Genomic DNA, 16,615 nt, shown 5'->3' with positions numbered 1-16,615 from the left:
TTTTTTTTTTTTTTTTTCCAAAGTCTTTTCTCTGTCTGTCATGTTTCCATTCAAGTGGCTTCTATTACTTGGAAGGGTTCCCTGCTGACAAGCAAAGATGGCCTTCCACTTCCTCCAAGTGCCTCCAATGATAGAATTCTTGATAGCATCATTACCTCTCCTGTCACACGAGCAGTACGCTGTTGCATATGCTGTGTCAGAAGCTTTTTAGGACTAAGCCATTCATATAACGCACAGAACAGATTTTGGCTGATGCATTGGGATTGTAGACCATATCGTAATAGGCTAGCAATAAAAGCAATAACAAAACCAAATGCCAAGATTTTCAGTAGGAAACCAAGCAAGATATTTCCTGCTCTTGTGCTTTATGGTTTAATGAATTGTTAATTCAATGCTAACTTTAAATTTAATGTGATTTATAGGCTGGAGCATTGAATTTACATTTCACTCAGATGTAATTTTATCGTGCCATGCTTAATTATGCTAATTTCATGTAGATAATCTCTGCAGCCTGTTTCTACTTGAAAGAACAGAAGAGATTGATGAGAGGGTTCTTTCTTACAGATTCTGTCTGTGCTGATATTCTTCCAAGGGCAAAACAGTTACCATTTGACTCAGAGGTGGTGGTGCCCCATTTGCAGGAGCTGCAGAATCCATGTGACTTACCACCTCCGGGTCAGTTTTCCCAGGTGCATTGGCCAAACCAGTGTGAAGTCAGCAGGGACAGAATTGAGCACATTGGTAAGTTAGTGTGTCACACTCAAAATCTTGTCCATGGGCAAAGAGGAAGCACATCTTACATGAAGAACTTACTGTTAGTATTATTGAAATCTTAAGAGAGAAATCATTATTAGTCCAGATCTAATTGCTATAGAAGAATTAAAAATAGTAGTACAGTTAAAACTGCTATGTATATGCTTCACTTGCCACCTTTTCCTGGCTCCCCTTCTCACCCCTGGGTCCTAAGGACAGTGTTTTCATTGCACGTGTTTAATTCGGGTCAAGGGGAGGGATTGCATGTTGCGAACTGTCAGCCTCTGGAGTCCTTTACTGGGAGAAATATGAGGATCATATTCATGTTGTCTTTTTCCTTACTATGGGATCCAAATGACTTTGAGGGTCATTTTTTATAAGTAAAAAGCTTTCTCTTTTTTTCATTGACCTGCAGCTCCATATTATGAATTTACCTATGATATTCTTTGCACGTGTTATTTCCTTCTTCTCTTTGTTGTCCCCTGAAATGAGTTTTGGTCAGCTCCAGGTCTTTAGGTGACCACAGGTAAGTTGCTTATAGCCATGGGTTCTCTAGTACCAAATCTGTGTCCTTCAGTTATCATCCCATGCCAATACTCCTCTGCCACATCGTATGTCTCTGCTTCTCAAAGCTTCTACTATCACTTCAGATCTGTATTTCTCAAAATACATCATTCTGTTGGAGTTGTAAATATCCCATCGTGCACAGAATAAATATTGTCTACATAAGCCTAGGTTATACTACACAGAATTAAACAATAGTTAAACAAATCAGCCAGACATACTTGATCAGTTAGAGAAATTGCAGCTAAACCAAGTGAAACAAAGCTGCAAGCAGATAAAGAAAAGTTCAGAGAAAGCCTGACAATCTTCAGTCCTTATGACCCGTTACTAGCAGTATCAATGCTCTGTTTCATGACTATATGTTCAGATATGAATGCCAGCTAATAAGCATCTTATTGTAGTCTGTACAGAAGTCATTGTGCAAACCTATTAAGGGATAGTGAAGATTTCAGCAGTTCCTGTGCTTTCTAAATACAACATGTTACAGTGTGAAAGTAATTGGTAGAAATCAGAAATGCACAGAGGTGGCACTGAGACATCTGTGCCCTTTTACTGTTAAGTTCAATGGAATGGGATAGACTTGTATAAGTACTGCAGCAAGGAAATGTCAGTTGCCAGAATGTACCATCAGTCATTATTCAACAGCTCTTTGATATGCCAGGCAGATGCCCTGCAAGTTACAGGGACATGTTGCATTGCCAGTGTGGTCAGCAATCCACAACTTCACTCCATAAATGCAGCATCTGTGTTCTTAGTAGTACCATGTGCTGATAGAGAGCAGTACAGGAATTCAGAGTAATTGCTGAGTAAACAAGCTGTACAAATAATACAGACTTCCTGCTTGTAGTCTTTCTGTGTGTCTCCTCTGTTTCAGACTGGATACCCAGTAGTCCTGAGCCGTTGTACATTCCAACAGGTTTGGAGATCACACCATCCTACCAACCTCCTCACAAGGGCACTGTGATTTATCTAGGAGAAGGTGAGAACACCCAGAGAAATGTTGCTCTAAGCTGTCGGTAGATTTAGCATCTGCTTTGATGCCAATATTTTATCTCCTTAGTGAACCTAATGCAAAGCCTAATGAAATCAATATAATTTTTTATTGTTATTTTTAGCACTTCAGAATACATCCCTTTCTGATATAAAGGGAAGAAAATTATTTACACAAAGGTCTCATCTATCACACATTCTGCTCATGCAGTTGTTTATCTCAGAAGTCCAGCTCGGTTCAAGCCTTTGTATCAGCAACTAACAGTATGAAACAGAGTGAGTTGGTTATGAAAATATGAGTAGGAAAAGGTTACTTAATGTCAAGCCAAAAGAGAAAATGAAAAATATGAGAGCTGTATAATTGCAAGATCACCACTAAATTCTGTGTTGGGAGAAATTTTATTTACAGTTGTTTAGCTAAGATTTACAAAGAAAATCTAGCCAGATTGGATCAGTGCTTGTTTATAGTCTCCTAAGTCTGGCAAGGATTAATTGGACAGAAATGAAGGGAGTTAGTTGTTCTGTACCTCCAACATTATTTGATTATCAGAGTGTTTTTTGAGTTTTGTTTGTTTGTTTGTTTTGTTTTGTTTCCTGTGTTTATTAAGTTGATACAATTGCCTTAAATGAACTCGAAGCTTCAGGCAGTTGTTGGTTTTGGCCTGGGTCCAATTGTATATAGATAAGAAGGGATTGTAATAGTTTTGCAATTTTAGGATAACTGGTTGTAGCCACCAAATTTTCAGATGTGCAGAACTGAAAGGTAGCTGCCATTCTTCTTGATGTCAACACATCTGTGAAAACTCACAATACACTGTTAAAGTTTTTCAATATGCTGAAATACACCATCACTTTATCTAGAAATTCACTACTTCAGCAGCATGAGCAGCATATCATGTACTAGTCAGTTGATACATTTGGTGTGGAGGAACACTTCAGGGACCTTTCCTGCCTTTTGGAAACAAGGATAGTGATTTCTGTTACTGTCCATTGTTGCTGATCTTAAAAAAGGTAACTTTACGCTTTCTGGGACACAAACCTCCAGGTTGGTGGCTTTGCCATCGGAATTTAATTTTTAAAACACTAACATTCCCTGCAGTGAAAACTCCAGAGGATAGGCCAGGCATCTCCAATTAGAGGATTTACAATGCCAGTGCTGCAAACTGACTAGCATGTCGTGAGCCATCGCATCCTGAGGGAGGCAGCAGCTGCACTCTCCTGATTCCCACTGAATGTAATTTCAACAGCAAGTTGAGTTAATACCTGGCCAGGGACTATCTGCTGCTAAGCTCCTGCACGCCCTTCTAACATCTAGTTTAGGACAGAAAAATGCAATCCAGTGGTGACATGCAGAAAAATCGATGTATTCTGATAGGCGTCTCAGATTTTATTCCTACATTTCACTATGTAGCACTTGTCTGATACAGATGTTTCCACAAAGGGCTTCACTGGTTTAACTGCTGAAACATTTTTCTTCCTACATGGTAAGGAAGAGTTCAAAGAAGAAGCAGAGGGTAGAGAAACCGTGAACGGAATTTCAGCTACACAGAAAGTAATTATTCAAATGGGTATCTGAACCAGCAAAACTAACAATTCTTTTCTAATGATTCAGGGAATTAAAAAATTTTGGCTTTGCTAAAATGTCTTAGGCCATATTGTCAGAGCTTTTCTAAAACAACAGGAGAGTTCTGCAGCTCACGCTGTATCATTCTGTGTAGTCATGCTGACTCTGGTCCTGCCGCAGTCACCACATTACACTGCTGACTTCTGCAGCAGGATATCTGGGCTTCTGGCTTCCAGCAGAGAACATGCATCTTCTTTTTCTATTTTGTGGGTACACTTTGGCGGTAGCAAGAAGTTTTGATTACTCCAGTATTCTTCACCTTGATGCCAAAAGCTTTGCTGCAAAAAATATTCTGGAACCTAAATTACTTCCAAGCCATAAAATATGCTGGTGGTATATCTAGCATTTCTGGTTGTATGGTTGTGTTGGTTGGTTGGTTGGTTGGTTGGTTGGTTAATGAAAAATACTATTGAAAGTTCAGTTGTGCATCTCATCTGAGGAACAGTGCACAAAGTAGCAGAATGGCGCAAAAAGGGAGCTCTTTTCAAACTGTATGATAAATGTGGTGTGAAAGCATCATTTATAATATGAAAGTAATTGCTCTTGATTTGGGTGTCATCTTTTTAACTTCTAGACTAGGAGAGATTTAAAAAGAAATTCATGGCAGCAGTTGTCAACTATCTATTGTTTTTGATGTTTGCTTTGCCCAAGCTCATGCAGTGACAGTCAGATTTTAGACTGGCAGAAGTCCATCAAGTTGAGTGGGAATGTGCAGAAAAGCTCCCTGCAATTTCTTTTACATTTACCTAAAGTATGTGTTGAACCTCAGCTACATGCAGTTCTTTTTCAAGAAGGAATTTTTAGAAGGATGCATTATTCCCTAAAATGACTCAGACTGAAATTAAATGCATGTGTTCCACTCCTCCCACTAGCTAACTCAGAATTGTATTTTATGTATTCCCAAATGAGAGGTCTCTGCCCTGTGAAACAGATCTTCCATCAGAAAGTGGACAATACTCTCATCTTTGAAGCACGATTTGAGAGTGGTAATTTGCAGAAGGTGGTTAAAATGTAAGTTTGTAATCTTTTCCTCTTTTATTATAACAGAGTTATTATCAGAATTGTTATTGCCTGTTGCCTGCTAACACCTTCTAAGCAGGATGTTTCTCTGGGTTTGCCACCTATTTACACAGTTAAATAAGCTTCAAGTGTAGTTCCTTTGCATAAAATGATCTGATAGGCATTATATAATACTGAATGATTTCTGTAGGTAATAGTCACCCACACAAATTTTCTTAAGCACATACTTCAAAACACTGTGTAGAGAACTTATTTTAGAAGTCTTAGTTTTAAGTCCTAAGAAAACCAGCAGTTGTGTTATTGACACACTTGATACAAATAGGCATCTTTTCCTGGCAGCTGTGCAGTCTTTAAGTGATGACAGTGTAAATCAGCATGATTTGCACCAGATTGACTGTGGGGTACTTTCATGGCAGCCTGCATTGTTTGACACTGAATCATACTGCAGTGCTAACCAGCATCACAACTGTCTGCCTTCTTTTACCTAGCAGAAATGAATTTGAATACCAGCTGACACTGCGAACTGACCTCTACACAAGCAGGCACGTGCAGTGGTTTTACTTCCAAGTAAGCAATACTCAGGCAGGGATGCCTTATCGCTTCACCATTGTCAACTTCACCAAGCGTAAAAGCCTGTATAGACATGGTTTGCGGCCGCTGTTGTACTCAGAAGTTGATGCTAAGGAACACAACATTGGCTGGCGAAGGGCAGGAAATGAAATCAAGTATTACAAAACCAATGTGAGTGAAGGTGGACGTCAGTATTTCTCACTCACGTGGACATTTCAGTTTCCTCATGACAGAGACACTTGCTATTTTGCCCACTGCTATCCTTATACCTACTCCAACCTGCAGAAGTATCTGGTGGCCGTCTCTAAAGATCCAGTGAAGTCCAAGTTCTGCAAGATTCACATCTTGTGCCATTCCTTGGCAGGAAATATAGTACACGTCTTAACTATCACCAACCCCCCTGAAAGTGGCAAGGACACAAAGAGAAAAGCTGTGATTCTAACTGCTAGAGTGCATCCTGGAGAAACCAACAGCTCCTGGATAATGAAGGGCATTCTGGATTACATTCTTGGTAATTCAAGCAAAGCTCATCAGCTCCGGGACACTTTTGTCTTCAAAGTGGTACCAATGTTGAATCCAGATGGTGTGATTGTGGGAAATCATCGCTGCTCTTTAACAGGTCATGACTTGAATCGCAAATACAAATCTAAAGTGAAGAAGTGTTATCCCTCAATCTGGTATACCCGAAACATGATCAGAAGGTAAACTCATTTTCTCTCCCCTTAAAATCAGTGATTTTCATATTCAGTGTCCCTGTCTTAGTGTGACTTTTCTATGTCCATTTCTGTTTCCATATTATTTATCTCTTTAGTACAAGAAATTGATACAAATACTCCTAGGAAGAAAAAAGAGAAGGAAAAAAAAAAAAAGCAGTGTCACTATTCCTACATTCAATGTTTTTCATCCAGTACTGGCTACACATAGTTTTAAATAACATTTAAATAATATCTGTTTACCTTCAAGTAAATGCTTTGGTGTATAAGTCCTTAGCTTGAAGGAGATGGGTACTGCCTTACTTACTGTACTACTTTTCTGTGAGAATTTATCTCTGTCTTACCATACAAAGACAGCTTGCACTTGTGAGTCCCCTATAATTAGTATGAATTATGTGTTCTGATGTCTACTGACCTTCACACTCGGCTAAGACAGACACATTTGTTACTGCTTCCTTCTTAGCTCCGCCATGGGTTTTCAACTCTTGCCCAGAGCAGAGCCCCAGGCAACACACTGTGATGCCATCACGAGTTTCCTGTAGGACTCTGACAGGGGTTGGATGTCAGGGGTGCAGACTGAAAAAAACCCAGCAGTATGTCTACCTGCAAATTTTCTTTTAAAAAGCTAGTTAAGTGATAACGCATTGCAAAATCATGGCATATCATAAAAACTGATGCCTTCAGCTTGGATAAGGGAAAAACTATTCACATCATCATTCTGAGCCAGTTTATTTATCCTTCAGTGTTGTAACTGTACAGCACGTATTATTCTATACATATATGAGAGCAAAAGAAGTAGATACGAATGATGGGTTTTAGCTGCACAACATGCTATAGGACACATCTACACAGGTGGATATAAGTAACTGAACCTGAGAGAGGGACTAAAAGAAGTGACAAAAAGGGGAAATGGCAGAGTGGGAAAAAAACAAGCACCATATAATCAGGGAGGGAGACTGAGTAAACTGTATACAAAACAAAAACAAAACAAGCTGCCATAAAACTGTGAACATCTAGTTTTGTGATGCCCATCTTCTGAAATTCATGAAGGTAAGAAGGCTATGAAAGCTTATGTACACATGGATAAAGATTGCTGATGCATACTGTCATGCCTTCTTGCACAGCCCAGTGTTTTATCCTGGAGAAACGGAGCAGTTCTGCATAGTAAATGTTTGTCTTTGTACTCAGAATATGAAATCTTACCAATTTATTGCTCTTTGGGTTAAACATGAGCTTCAGTGTAATTTATTGACTCAAATTAGTATTTCCAAGGTGGAGGGAAAAGCACACTTTTAGCAAAGTATTCTGTGTTGTCCCATACTACAGAGTGATGGAGAAGCGTGACATTTTTCTGTATTGTGACATCCATGGTCACAACAGAAAACAAAATGCTTTCATGTATGGTTGTGAGAGAGAGCAGGAACCAAAAGCACCACACTTGCGTCCACGTGCCTTTCCACTCTTGCTGAGCAAGAATTGCCCAGATAAGGTAAGCAAATGTCAGGTTAGAAATGCAGTCAGTCGAAATTTCAAACATCAACAAGGATTCCCTAAGTTTTCTGTAAGGATGTAACCATATTTGTTAAAAAGCTGTACTTTACCCACTAAAATAATCTTCAAGTGGCTAAAACTAAGAATGGTAGAAGTACAAAATTGTGATTCCTTTGAAATTCCAGCACTCCAAAGTATATCATGCTAAATTAAGTCATAAGGTTAGCATTTCTGAAATAATGAAGAAACCAAACTACAAAAATATGAAAGTAACACTATTTAATAATGTGAAAAACTAGCATTAAATATTACATACACATATCTCACCTACTTATATATACTATAATATACATACAATAGAATTAAAAACAAATAAGTAAACTAAAGAAGTTGAAAATTTTCTCCAAGTTGAATTTTTTTCAGTTGCAAATTGTGTCCAAATCACCACGTTTTTGTAAGATATTTCAACTAAAAATATTTTTATTAGGAAATTACTGATACTAAAATATATCATTTTCCAGCAAGATCTGACTGAAGTAAGCTTCTTTTTAATCAGAAAGATGGCAAAGATTCAATAATAAGCAGAACACAAACGTATTTATAAGATGTGATTGCATACTTGCAGTTAATGTTGTTTCCTGATATCAATGATAATACGGTGGTTGTGAGCTCCAGATAGGTTACATCAAACTATTGGTACTAACTCATGAGAGAAGAGCTATTCTGACTTCTTAGTACATTTGTATGTTGGTATACTACAGGATTTGTGGTAAGTCATCTGAGCAGCAGTCCATATAAGCTCATTTAGAGCAGTTCATACAGCTGCATAAAAGTTGTTTGAGAATTCTCAAATCCTTAAAGTAAATTAAGCTTCTAATTGAAGGCACCTACATCTCCATTATGCCAGTAATAATATTGATTACTCTGAACTATATTGTGCAATATTCAAGTATGGTAGATTGAAAACTCACAATTATTTATCTGGTAGATAGGATATATTTTAAAAAAACCTTGACATTATTGCATCTTCCTATTCAGTTCAATTATTAATCATGTACATCTTCTAAGTTTTCATTCCCAGACTGCCATTTCAGAGTACGAAAGAGCAAAGAAAGCACAGGTCGAGTTGTAATGTGGAAGATGGGCATCAACAACAGCTACACTTTGGAAGCCTCTGTTTGTGGCTCTAAGCTGGGTGAGACAATTCCCTGTAGCTACTGAGTAAATAATCATCAAACAAGACCTTTCCTTTTGCTTCTTCAGGGGAAATGGTAGCTTGAGCCACCAACCCCTTGTTGGTGTTCTCTCTTACTGGGTAGAAATGAATGATGATTGAAGATAAGATCTGGAAAAAATACCATTTTTTCACCTGGTGACCATTTAGGCCACCACTATCATTATTACATCTGTACTGTTAAACAACAATATTGGTAAGAGGCAAATTAAAAGTAGAAACAAAAAATATTTGTATGGGAATCAGCTATCTGGAAGAAGATCCTTGGTAAAAAGAAATACAGTTGATGTGGAAAGTAATATAATACACAGTTAATCTGCTATGAATAGATAGATTTGTCCATATAGGCAGAATGATGATCCTTAATGCTATCTGTATAAAAGCCTAGCAGTCATAGACCTATTTCTAGCATCTGTCAGTGACAGTGAGTTTGCAATCAGCACTGTGCTGACACACCGTAGCTAGCAGTCAGCAGGATGACTGACATTTCCATTTCTGATTTGCTCCTACTGATGTGCAGGCTGGAGACAAAGCACCCATTTTGATATCAAAGACTTTGAGTCAATAGGACAGCATTTCTGTGACGCTCTCTTGAACTACTCTGTTGATAATAAGGAGGTAAGGATAGTCCCTCTGAGCCTTTTCCTCCTTCCTCAGTTCATCCTACTGTCACAAAACATAATCCTCGATAGGGTTACAGTAACAGTAAATTTGCTAATAGCTTTAATTGAAACATATGTCGTTTTCTTATCATTATCTGTGCCTGAAGGAACATGAGCAAGTAGTGACACAGCAAGCTAAGGTGAGCTCCGAAGTCCTGAATTCTGATGCATTAGACTGGGATTCCAGGTAATTTAGAACTATTAAGACATATTACGTATACAAACATATAAAATAATGTAAGTTCTCTGCACCTTGTAAGGAATTTGAATAAAACTTCAGTAGATCTCTTCTCTGAAGAAATATGAGTTGGATCTATCTCATCTTACTTTCAGTGGCCAGGGTATGCAAATCAAAAGCTGACTTTCAAAACTGATGCTGAAATACAAGGAAATAAAAGGAGGCACAAAATCTTAATGCACCATTAGAGAACTGAGAGAAAGCTCAGTGGGAACAAAGAAGATGATGCTGTGAGGGAGGGCTTGGAGGGGGAAAGCATGTGAAGCAGAACTAAAAGAAGGCTGAGCAGAAGTGTGAGATGCCACTTGGATAACCTGGATAAAACAGATCTCTTCCAATAACCAATTTTTCTCTAAGATGATTACGATTTTTGCAAGTTAGCTGTAAAATGAAAATATGGATCTGGCAGACAGGTATCTAGAAAACCTATTTACATCTCTACAACTACAGTTACTACAGAAAATACCTACTAGTGGTTAGAATGAATGCACTAAAATACAGTTTGCAATCAGCAAATCTAAAAATTAAATAAAATGATGCTTGTCTTTTACAGCAGCCGATCTTCTGACAGCTCAGACTCCTGTGATGTTGCTGCACACCGGCTAAAGCTAGGTACTAAGGTATGCTATGATTCTTTATTGGCTGTTTACATTTCTGACCCAAATGCCACTGGGGAATAATCGCTAGTGATTATTAGCTTCTATTCCAAAGAAGTCTGGTATTCAGTCAGTGAGAACAATAATTAACAAATTAATTAGGTAGCTGATAATTGTAAAGTGCTTACATAATCTGTAGAGATAAAATCCAAATTAACAGTGCAGAGCAATATTGTTATTTAATAGCTTAACTCAAATTGCCCAGAAGGTAGTGGTACAGTTTCAAAGACAGGCAGATCTCTACCAATCAGATTGTGCCGTGCAGCTGAGCAAGCAGATATAGGATAAGGGTGAGGATGGATGTCAACTCTTAGCACAAAAATTATTGTGCAGTGATGTGAACCATACTTTGCAGACACTCCATTCGGTGTTCAGGAGTTGTGTTTTCCTCTTGCACATACAGACATACTGTGTCATACTGCTGCTAAGCGCTGTCAGCATAAGGCTACCCCACTGCCTATTTCCAATTTGTAGGCAAATTTAGCCCCAGATTTTACAAAGTGCTTTCACTGAATGACAGTGAGACCCTTTATTTTCCTGAAACATTTACTCGCTGCACAAGAATGGATCCAAATCTTTCTGTCTTGTTTATTTCTTTGTTGTCTGTGATTGTATAATAATCCTCATGATGTTTACTGTAGAGAAGCAAAACAAACTTTTGTGAGTGTATTACTTTTTTAGCCAATAATAATAGTTCCTGTAAATTGTTACTTCCTGTTTATGTCACAGATACCATAAACAACAGTAAAAGGGGAAACCATATAAATAAAGTTGTGTACTAAGCATGAATAAAACTGAAGAGACACCCTGTAGCACTTATCAAAACATGCACATAGGCATTTCAGATGACTGTGTTGGTTGACAAGATGTATGACTTGGAGTTTTGGACCTAGTTTTATGACCGATGAAAAGAAGATGCAGTCAGATAAGCTCTGATGAGTCTTGTTTGTGCAGAGCCCAGCAGCTCTACTTGTCCAGAGCCTCACTGTCATCCATAGTTTAAGCAGTGCTGCCAGGTTTTTTGTACCTAAGGAAGATGAAATGCAGACAGGCTCACCCAACCCATGCAGGGGCTAGTAACTTCTGATGTAGGGGTTGCGTGAGTGGTGCTGACTTTTAATCTTTATCTACAGCTTGAAATTTCTGCCCTGTGCTAATGAGCCAAATAAGAGTTTCTACTACAGATGCAATGTTATTTCCAGGACTGTGTTAATCGTGGGAAGTCTAACATAGTGGGTCGTATGAAAAGTGTCCTGCACATACAATAACCAATAGCAGAGGGCTAGTGAAAGCACACAGAGAAGGAGGGAGTATTGAGAGATTTTTTTTTCCTAAATATACTCTCCTTCTTGTTTGGTCTTATAGTATTACCTTTGAGATTCAGTTTGTTCACATGTGAGTGATAAATCCACACTGGAACATTTCACAGGACTGCATATAAAAAAATAAATCATTCATGAGAACTTCAGAATGAAATTGGCAAATGGACTCTGAAGTTAGCATCTTCTGACTAATGCCAAGTATCGTGGGCTTTTCAGTGCTTCTCAGCCTTTCATGTTTTCTTACTCCCCCTCCTCTCATCAGGCTGGCAGCCTGCCTGTGGGGTTTGACATGGGACTGGCAACTTGTGAGAACCATGAAAAGTATGCCTAAAACTCTGGGCTTTTCCAGGGCATTGCTAAAAGTAGCCTTGTTTGTGTCAAAAAGCCCACCATGCCAGTCAGTGGGATTGATTCCTGTTTTTTTCTGATGTCCCTGAGCACTGTTTCCTTGTGGTCTATAAACGGCATATATAAAGCAAGTCACACGTGTTTGCCTGATGCCACATAGCTGCATGTTGAGCTGGCTGTCACATGATTCTAGTGTAGTTTATCACTGCTTGTAGGAAAACACTCATGCTTGGTATGCTTCCCAGGAATTGTGATTAAAGGTCCTATTTTTACATTTATCCCAGTGATACAAGAGATGTGTAAATCTCTTGTGATTTCAGGGACTTTCAAACTTAGAAGTAGAATTGGAAGAGTGTAACACAGTTTAAATAACTGCAGTAGAGACAAGCACAGAAGACCACTGCAGAACACTAGGATATCACTTCTCATTGTTTAGGTAGACTTGCTTGGTAATACGCAAAAAAGAAATACCCAAGAACAAAGAAAGACAGGAATGCCTACGAGGAAACACAGAAGCCGCAGGAGAATATTTGGTAAAGCTTAATTGCTTCAGTGTCTGTACCTCAGGCTTAACAATGGTAGTCAGCTGCCGTTGGCTTTGCATGCCAATAACTATAAACACCAGTAGATAGGGCAAAACTGTTAGCTAAGTAGGGCTGCAGTAGATCCCTTCCTGTCATTTATGAAACAAGCAAAGACTTATGTATCCCATGTACATATTTTCATTGTATGATAGTAGAGCAAAGCACATTGAACTAACACTGTAACGACAGTAAGATGTACTCAGAAAGTAACAGTAGTTTATCAAATGAGTTTGAATGAACAACTCATCATAGTTCTTGCAACCAATTTCTTACTTTTATCCTCTTGGGATTTTGTGTTATCCCTTGAGGATCTGTTTCAGTGACTAAATTAATCTTATTAGATCAAAAGCCCCATCCAGTCTGGCCTTGAAGTTCTTTAAGGCTTTTGGAAAAGGTGGTTAATGGAACACCACAGGCACAGTAGAGATTTTGACTGGAATTCATGCTAGAACTTTATGGAGCCCTCAACTGCACTTTGTTAATGTTCAGCTTGGAAAACTACGTGGCCCTCAGATGTAAAGCAGGAGCACTGCTACTGTTCCCTGTTGCAAACTGTCATTTGGAAAATAATCATATTAATGTTCTGATGATTGATAGTCTCTTTGTGTACACGTTATAATGCTGTAGATTATAATGCTAGCTGCTTTATGAATGTTTTAATTAGTTCAATAGATAGCTTCTCAAGCTTTTTGTATTTTATGCCAGTTTTCTCTTCTAGAAGCCCAAACATTGGAAAAAAAACAAAGCAGTGGCAATTAATACTCCTGAGAAACCCTGTCTCTCCAGGTTCCCAGACTAAAAATAAACCTCCCAAATAGAGTAGGAAGTGAGGTCCCTTGTCAGTATAATATGTTTGTGTCCAGGTTCATATTTGCTGAGCAGAACAGCATAAGGAATTTAATCTTAAAAAGCTTGCTTACACATATTCCTTCTGGCACTGTGATTATTGTGTTTATTTACAACTTTTTCTTCGTAACTATAATATTCCCTCATGAATAAAAATGTTACATCCTATTTTCTGTGCAGAAAAAAACAAACCATCGGGAGATCCCTTTAACAGCACTGCTAAGGACAGAACTCATGAAAGCAAAAATGTGAGTGATTTTCATCCCAATAGAAACATGTTGTGTTCTTTTTGTGATGGCAGACTGATATATGACAACTTAATTCAACCACTGTAACTCTGAATGAGCAATTTTGTCACCCAGAGTTGCTGACCTAGAACAGTCATTGTTCTTTACTAACAATTGTATCTGATTTATGCCACAGATTTTTATGGAAATATTAGCATGAACAAGTCTGAGACAGGACAAATCATAAAATTCTGTCCCATGGATATATTATTTGATACATTTAAATCTTATTGTCACGGAATATGCCTTGGAGCTGGAGCCTATTCAGCTTCAGTCCCTTTCAGTCTCCAAAATCAGTAACATACCACTCACTCATCTCACTTTTAGTATCACTGAACAAGATTTTTGTCAAGTCCAGTAAAATACTTTCTGTTGTCTTTTCCAGTTTAATAGAGAAAAAGGTAACTATGAATTCTAGGAAAACATTTTTATTAACAATGGGAATATTGCCAAGCTCCAAGTCTGAAATACTCAAGTTGGCAGTATTCATAACAATGTGTTATGCCCCTTCCTGCCATTTAGAGGTGGTACTCAGCACATGTATTCAGCTGGCGTAGCTACTACCCTATGGAATTAATCTGTTTTAAACATGTTACATATTATTGTTATTCAGCATCATACAGAACTATTTAGAAAATGTGAGATTCATTATAGTTGGCAAATGGTTGAAAGTCCTAATTAAAACAATGGAGTCTAATATAGCATTCCTACTTCCCCAAAAAGAAAAGTAATTCTATTTTTAAATGCTGAGCACCCAAAAACTTGAAATGTGAGCAGAAATTACTGAGTTTTTGAGCTTTTGGAAATCAGGCCAACCGCTGAACTGTCAACTTGCCTTTTGCCCCCCCAAAAAAAGAAAAAAAGAGAGAGAGAAAAAGCCTGTTGCATATTAACCCCTTCCCTACTACCAATCTTCCCCTGTCCTAATTTAGTTGTATGTTTCCAGATCAAGCCGTCAGGTGCCTGGCTTATTAATATGCTTTTCTCATTCATTCTGTTGGAGCTTATTAATAATTTGTTTGTGTTTCTATTCTCACAGTCCTCAGGCACTGAAATTCAACACAAGATATTTCATGAACTTCACCCAGTAGACAAAGGTAAACACTATATATATATTTTAATTCTTAAAATCTCAATCAGTCTTTTTATTTTTTTTTCTTTCTTTTATAAACCTAAGCCCCAGGAAAGCAGATATTCCACAAAGATAAATACAGGGTCCTTTGGTAGGATTTCACTCAGTCTCTGCTGTTGGAAGAGCTCATTTTGCCTTATTTTAAACTATCTTCATCACATAGTTACATTCACCTTTACTGATTGGGAATAGTCTCACTGGAGAAAAAATGAACTTGAGGCTCAACTTTAAGAGCAGAAATTAAAATATTTTAAAAACTGTCTTGGAATGTCCTGAAGGCAGTCTTTTATGTAGCAGTTAACAGGGAAAGGGGTTGGTAGATTTTCAGGTAGGGTTTTAATTGAAAACATTGCTGAGGACTGAGTACTGAAAATCAATGGAATTTGTTATGCTTACTTTTCAAAGTTACCCAAAAAGCAATGACACAATCCACTATCAGATACTCAGAAACACACAAAAACAAGTAAATCTATGAAGAAAGTAGTAAAGTAGAAATGCCCCAATTAGGAAAATGCCTGGCCTCACCTCATAGTGCCATGTCAGCATTTATTGATTTTCATTGTTATTTTTTATATATTTTTTTTATATTTTTTATATATTCCAACAACACATTAAAGCTGTTAATATATTTCTTTCTGGTTATGACTTCTCCTACACAGTTAAATAAGCCATCTGAAATATTCTGAGAATTACAGAAGGAAATAGAAACATGATTTTTTTTCATTGAAATAAGAGCTTTAAAATCTTTCCCAGAAGCAATGTCAGCAAATTATAAAAAATAGTACTTCAGATATTATTTTCAAGTGCAGAGATCTAAAATTGCTCAACCAGGTCCAGATGAAAAAAATTTAAGTTACCCACATTATCAGTGTTCTAATATAAAACTGTGAGTTTCAGAGGTTTACATGGAGCTAGTACACATCAGTTGAACATACGAATGTGAGTTTATATTATTTATTATCTAACTATATAAAGGATGTTGAAATTTATTCTCAGGACAATGAGTTGGCATTCATAGAATGATCTTACTTTGCGTGCTGAAAATCTAAGTGTCTTTCAGTAACAGTAAGTTTTGGCAATGACTTTGTTCTTGTTTCTGAATTCCTGTCTTATTTTTCTGTTGTGTTTGTTTGTTTGTTTGTTTTTCCAAAATGGACACAGAGCTATTCTACGCTATTAGACTGCTTTGTTTTTGTCTTGGATAGCTTAATCAGAAAACAAACAAAACCAACCAAATAAAAAGTACTGTGGTAGCTGGAAGCAGACAAGCATTTAGTTTATGATAACGGTTTCTGGGAGGACACATGAGTTTCCTGTGCTGTAGAGAGACAGGACATGAAATATAACTCCGTTTTCCAGCCTCTAAGTTTGGGTCCAAATAACTGCAGCAGTGATTGACTTCTGCAGCACATGCAGTGTTTGTGCTTTTGAACATTATGACTATCAGAGCTTGCCTGCAAAATAGGAGACTGATAAAGAACTTGTGTACAGATTGCTATTCTTACAGTCCTGGGAGACTTTAAATGACTTTCTTCCCGGGCTGCAGCTGTTCCTACCTATTATGTATTATGCCCAAGGGTA

At 37.7% G+C, this 16,615-nt stretch overlaps 1 protein-coding gene across 3 annotated transcripts in view; it reads left to right on the top strand.

Annotated features, from left to right (window-relative positions):
* Nucleotides 1-14,999, top strand: part of AGBL3 (ATP/GTP binding protein like 3) — an 18,315-nt gene extending 3,316 nt beyond the window's left edge. Inside the window, exons 3-13 of one of the 3 annotated variants that reach the window (XM_031554052.1) lie at nucleotides 642-741; nucleotides 2,192-2,296; nucleotides 4,843-4,942; nucleotides 5,440-6,222; nucleotides 7,561-7,723; nucleotides 8,794-8,920; nucleotides 9,480-9,577; nucleotides 9,729-9,808; nucleotides 10,413-10,479; nucleotides 13,796-13,863; nucleotides 14,942-14,999. In XM_031554052.1, the coding sequence (XP_031409912.1) occupies nucleotides 642-741; nucleotides 2,192-2,296; nucleotides 4,843-4,942; nucleotides 5,440-6,222; nucleotides 7,561-7,723; nucleotides 8,794-8,920; nucleotides 9,480-9,577; nucleotides 9,729-9,808; nucleotides 10,413-10,479; nucleotides 13,796-13,863; nucleotides 14,942-14,993 (1,743 nt within the window). In that variant the 3' untranslated portion in view covers nucleotides 14,994-14,999. Of the gene's footprint in view, nucleotides 1-564; nucleotides 742-2,191; nucleotides 2,297-4,842; nucleotides 4,943-5,439; nucleotides 6,223-7,560; nucleotides 7,724-8,793; nucleotides 8,921-9,479; nucleotides 9,578-9,728; nucleotides 9,809-10,412; nucleotides 10,480-13,795; nucleotides 13,864-14,941 lie in introns of all 3 variants that reach the window. The other 2 variants (XM_019614131.1, XM_031554051.1) reach the window with 2 other exon arrangements.
* Nucleotides 15,000-16,615: the final 1,616 nt, after the last annotated feature.

Source organism: Meleagris gallopavo, chromosome 1, assembly GCF_000146605.3.
Source record: "Meleagris gallopavo isolate NT-WF06-2002-E0010 breed Aviagen turkey brand Nicholas breeding stock chromosome 1, Turkey_5.1, whole genome shotgun sequence".
In the NCBI taxonomy this organism is placed as follows: Eukaryota; Metazoa; Chordata; class Aves; order Galliformes; family Phasianidae; genus Meleagris; species Meleagris gallopavo.
This window is presented reverse-complemented; position numbering and strand designations above follow the sequence as displayed.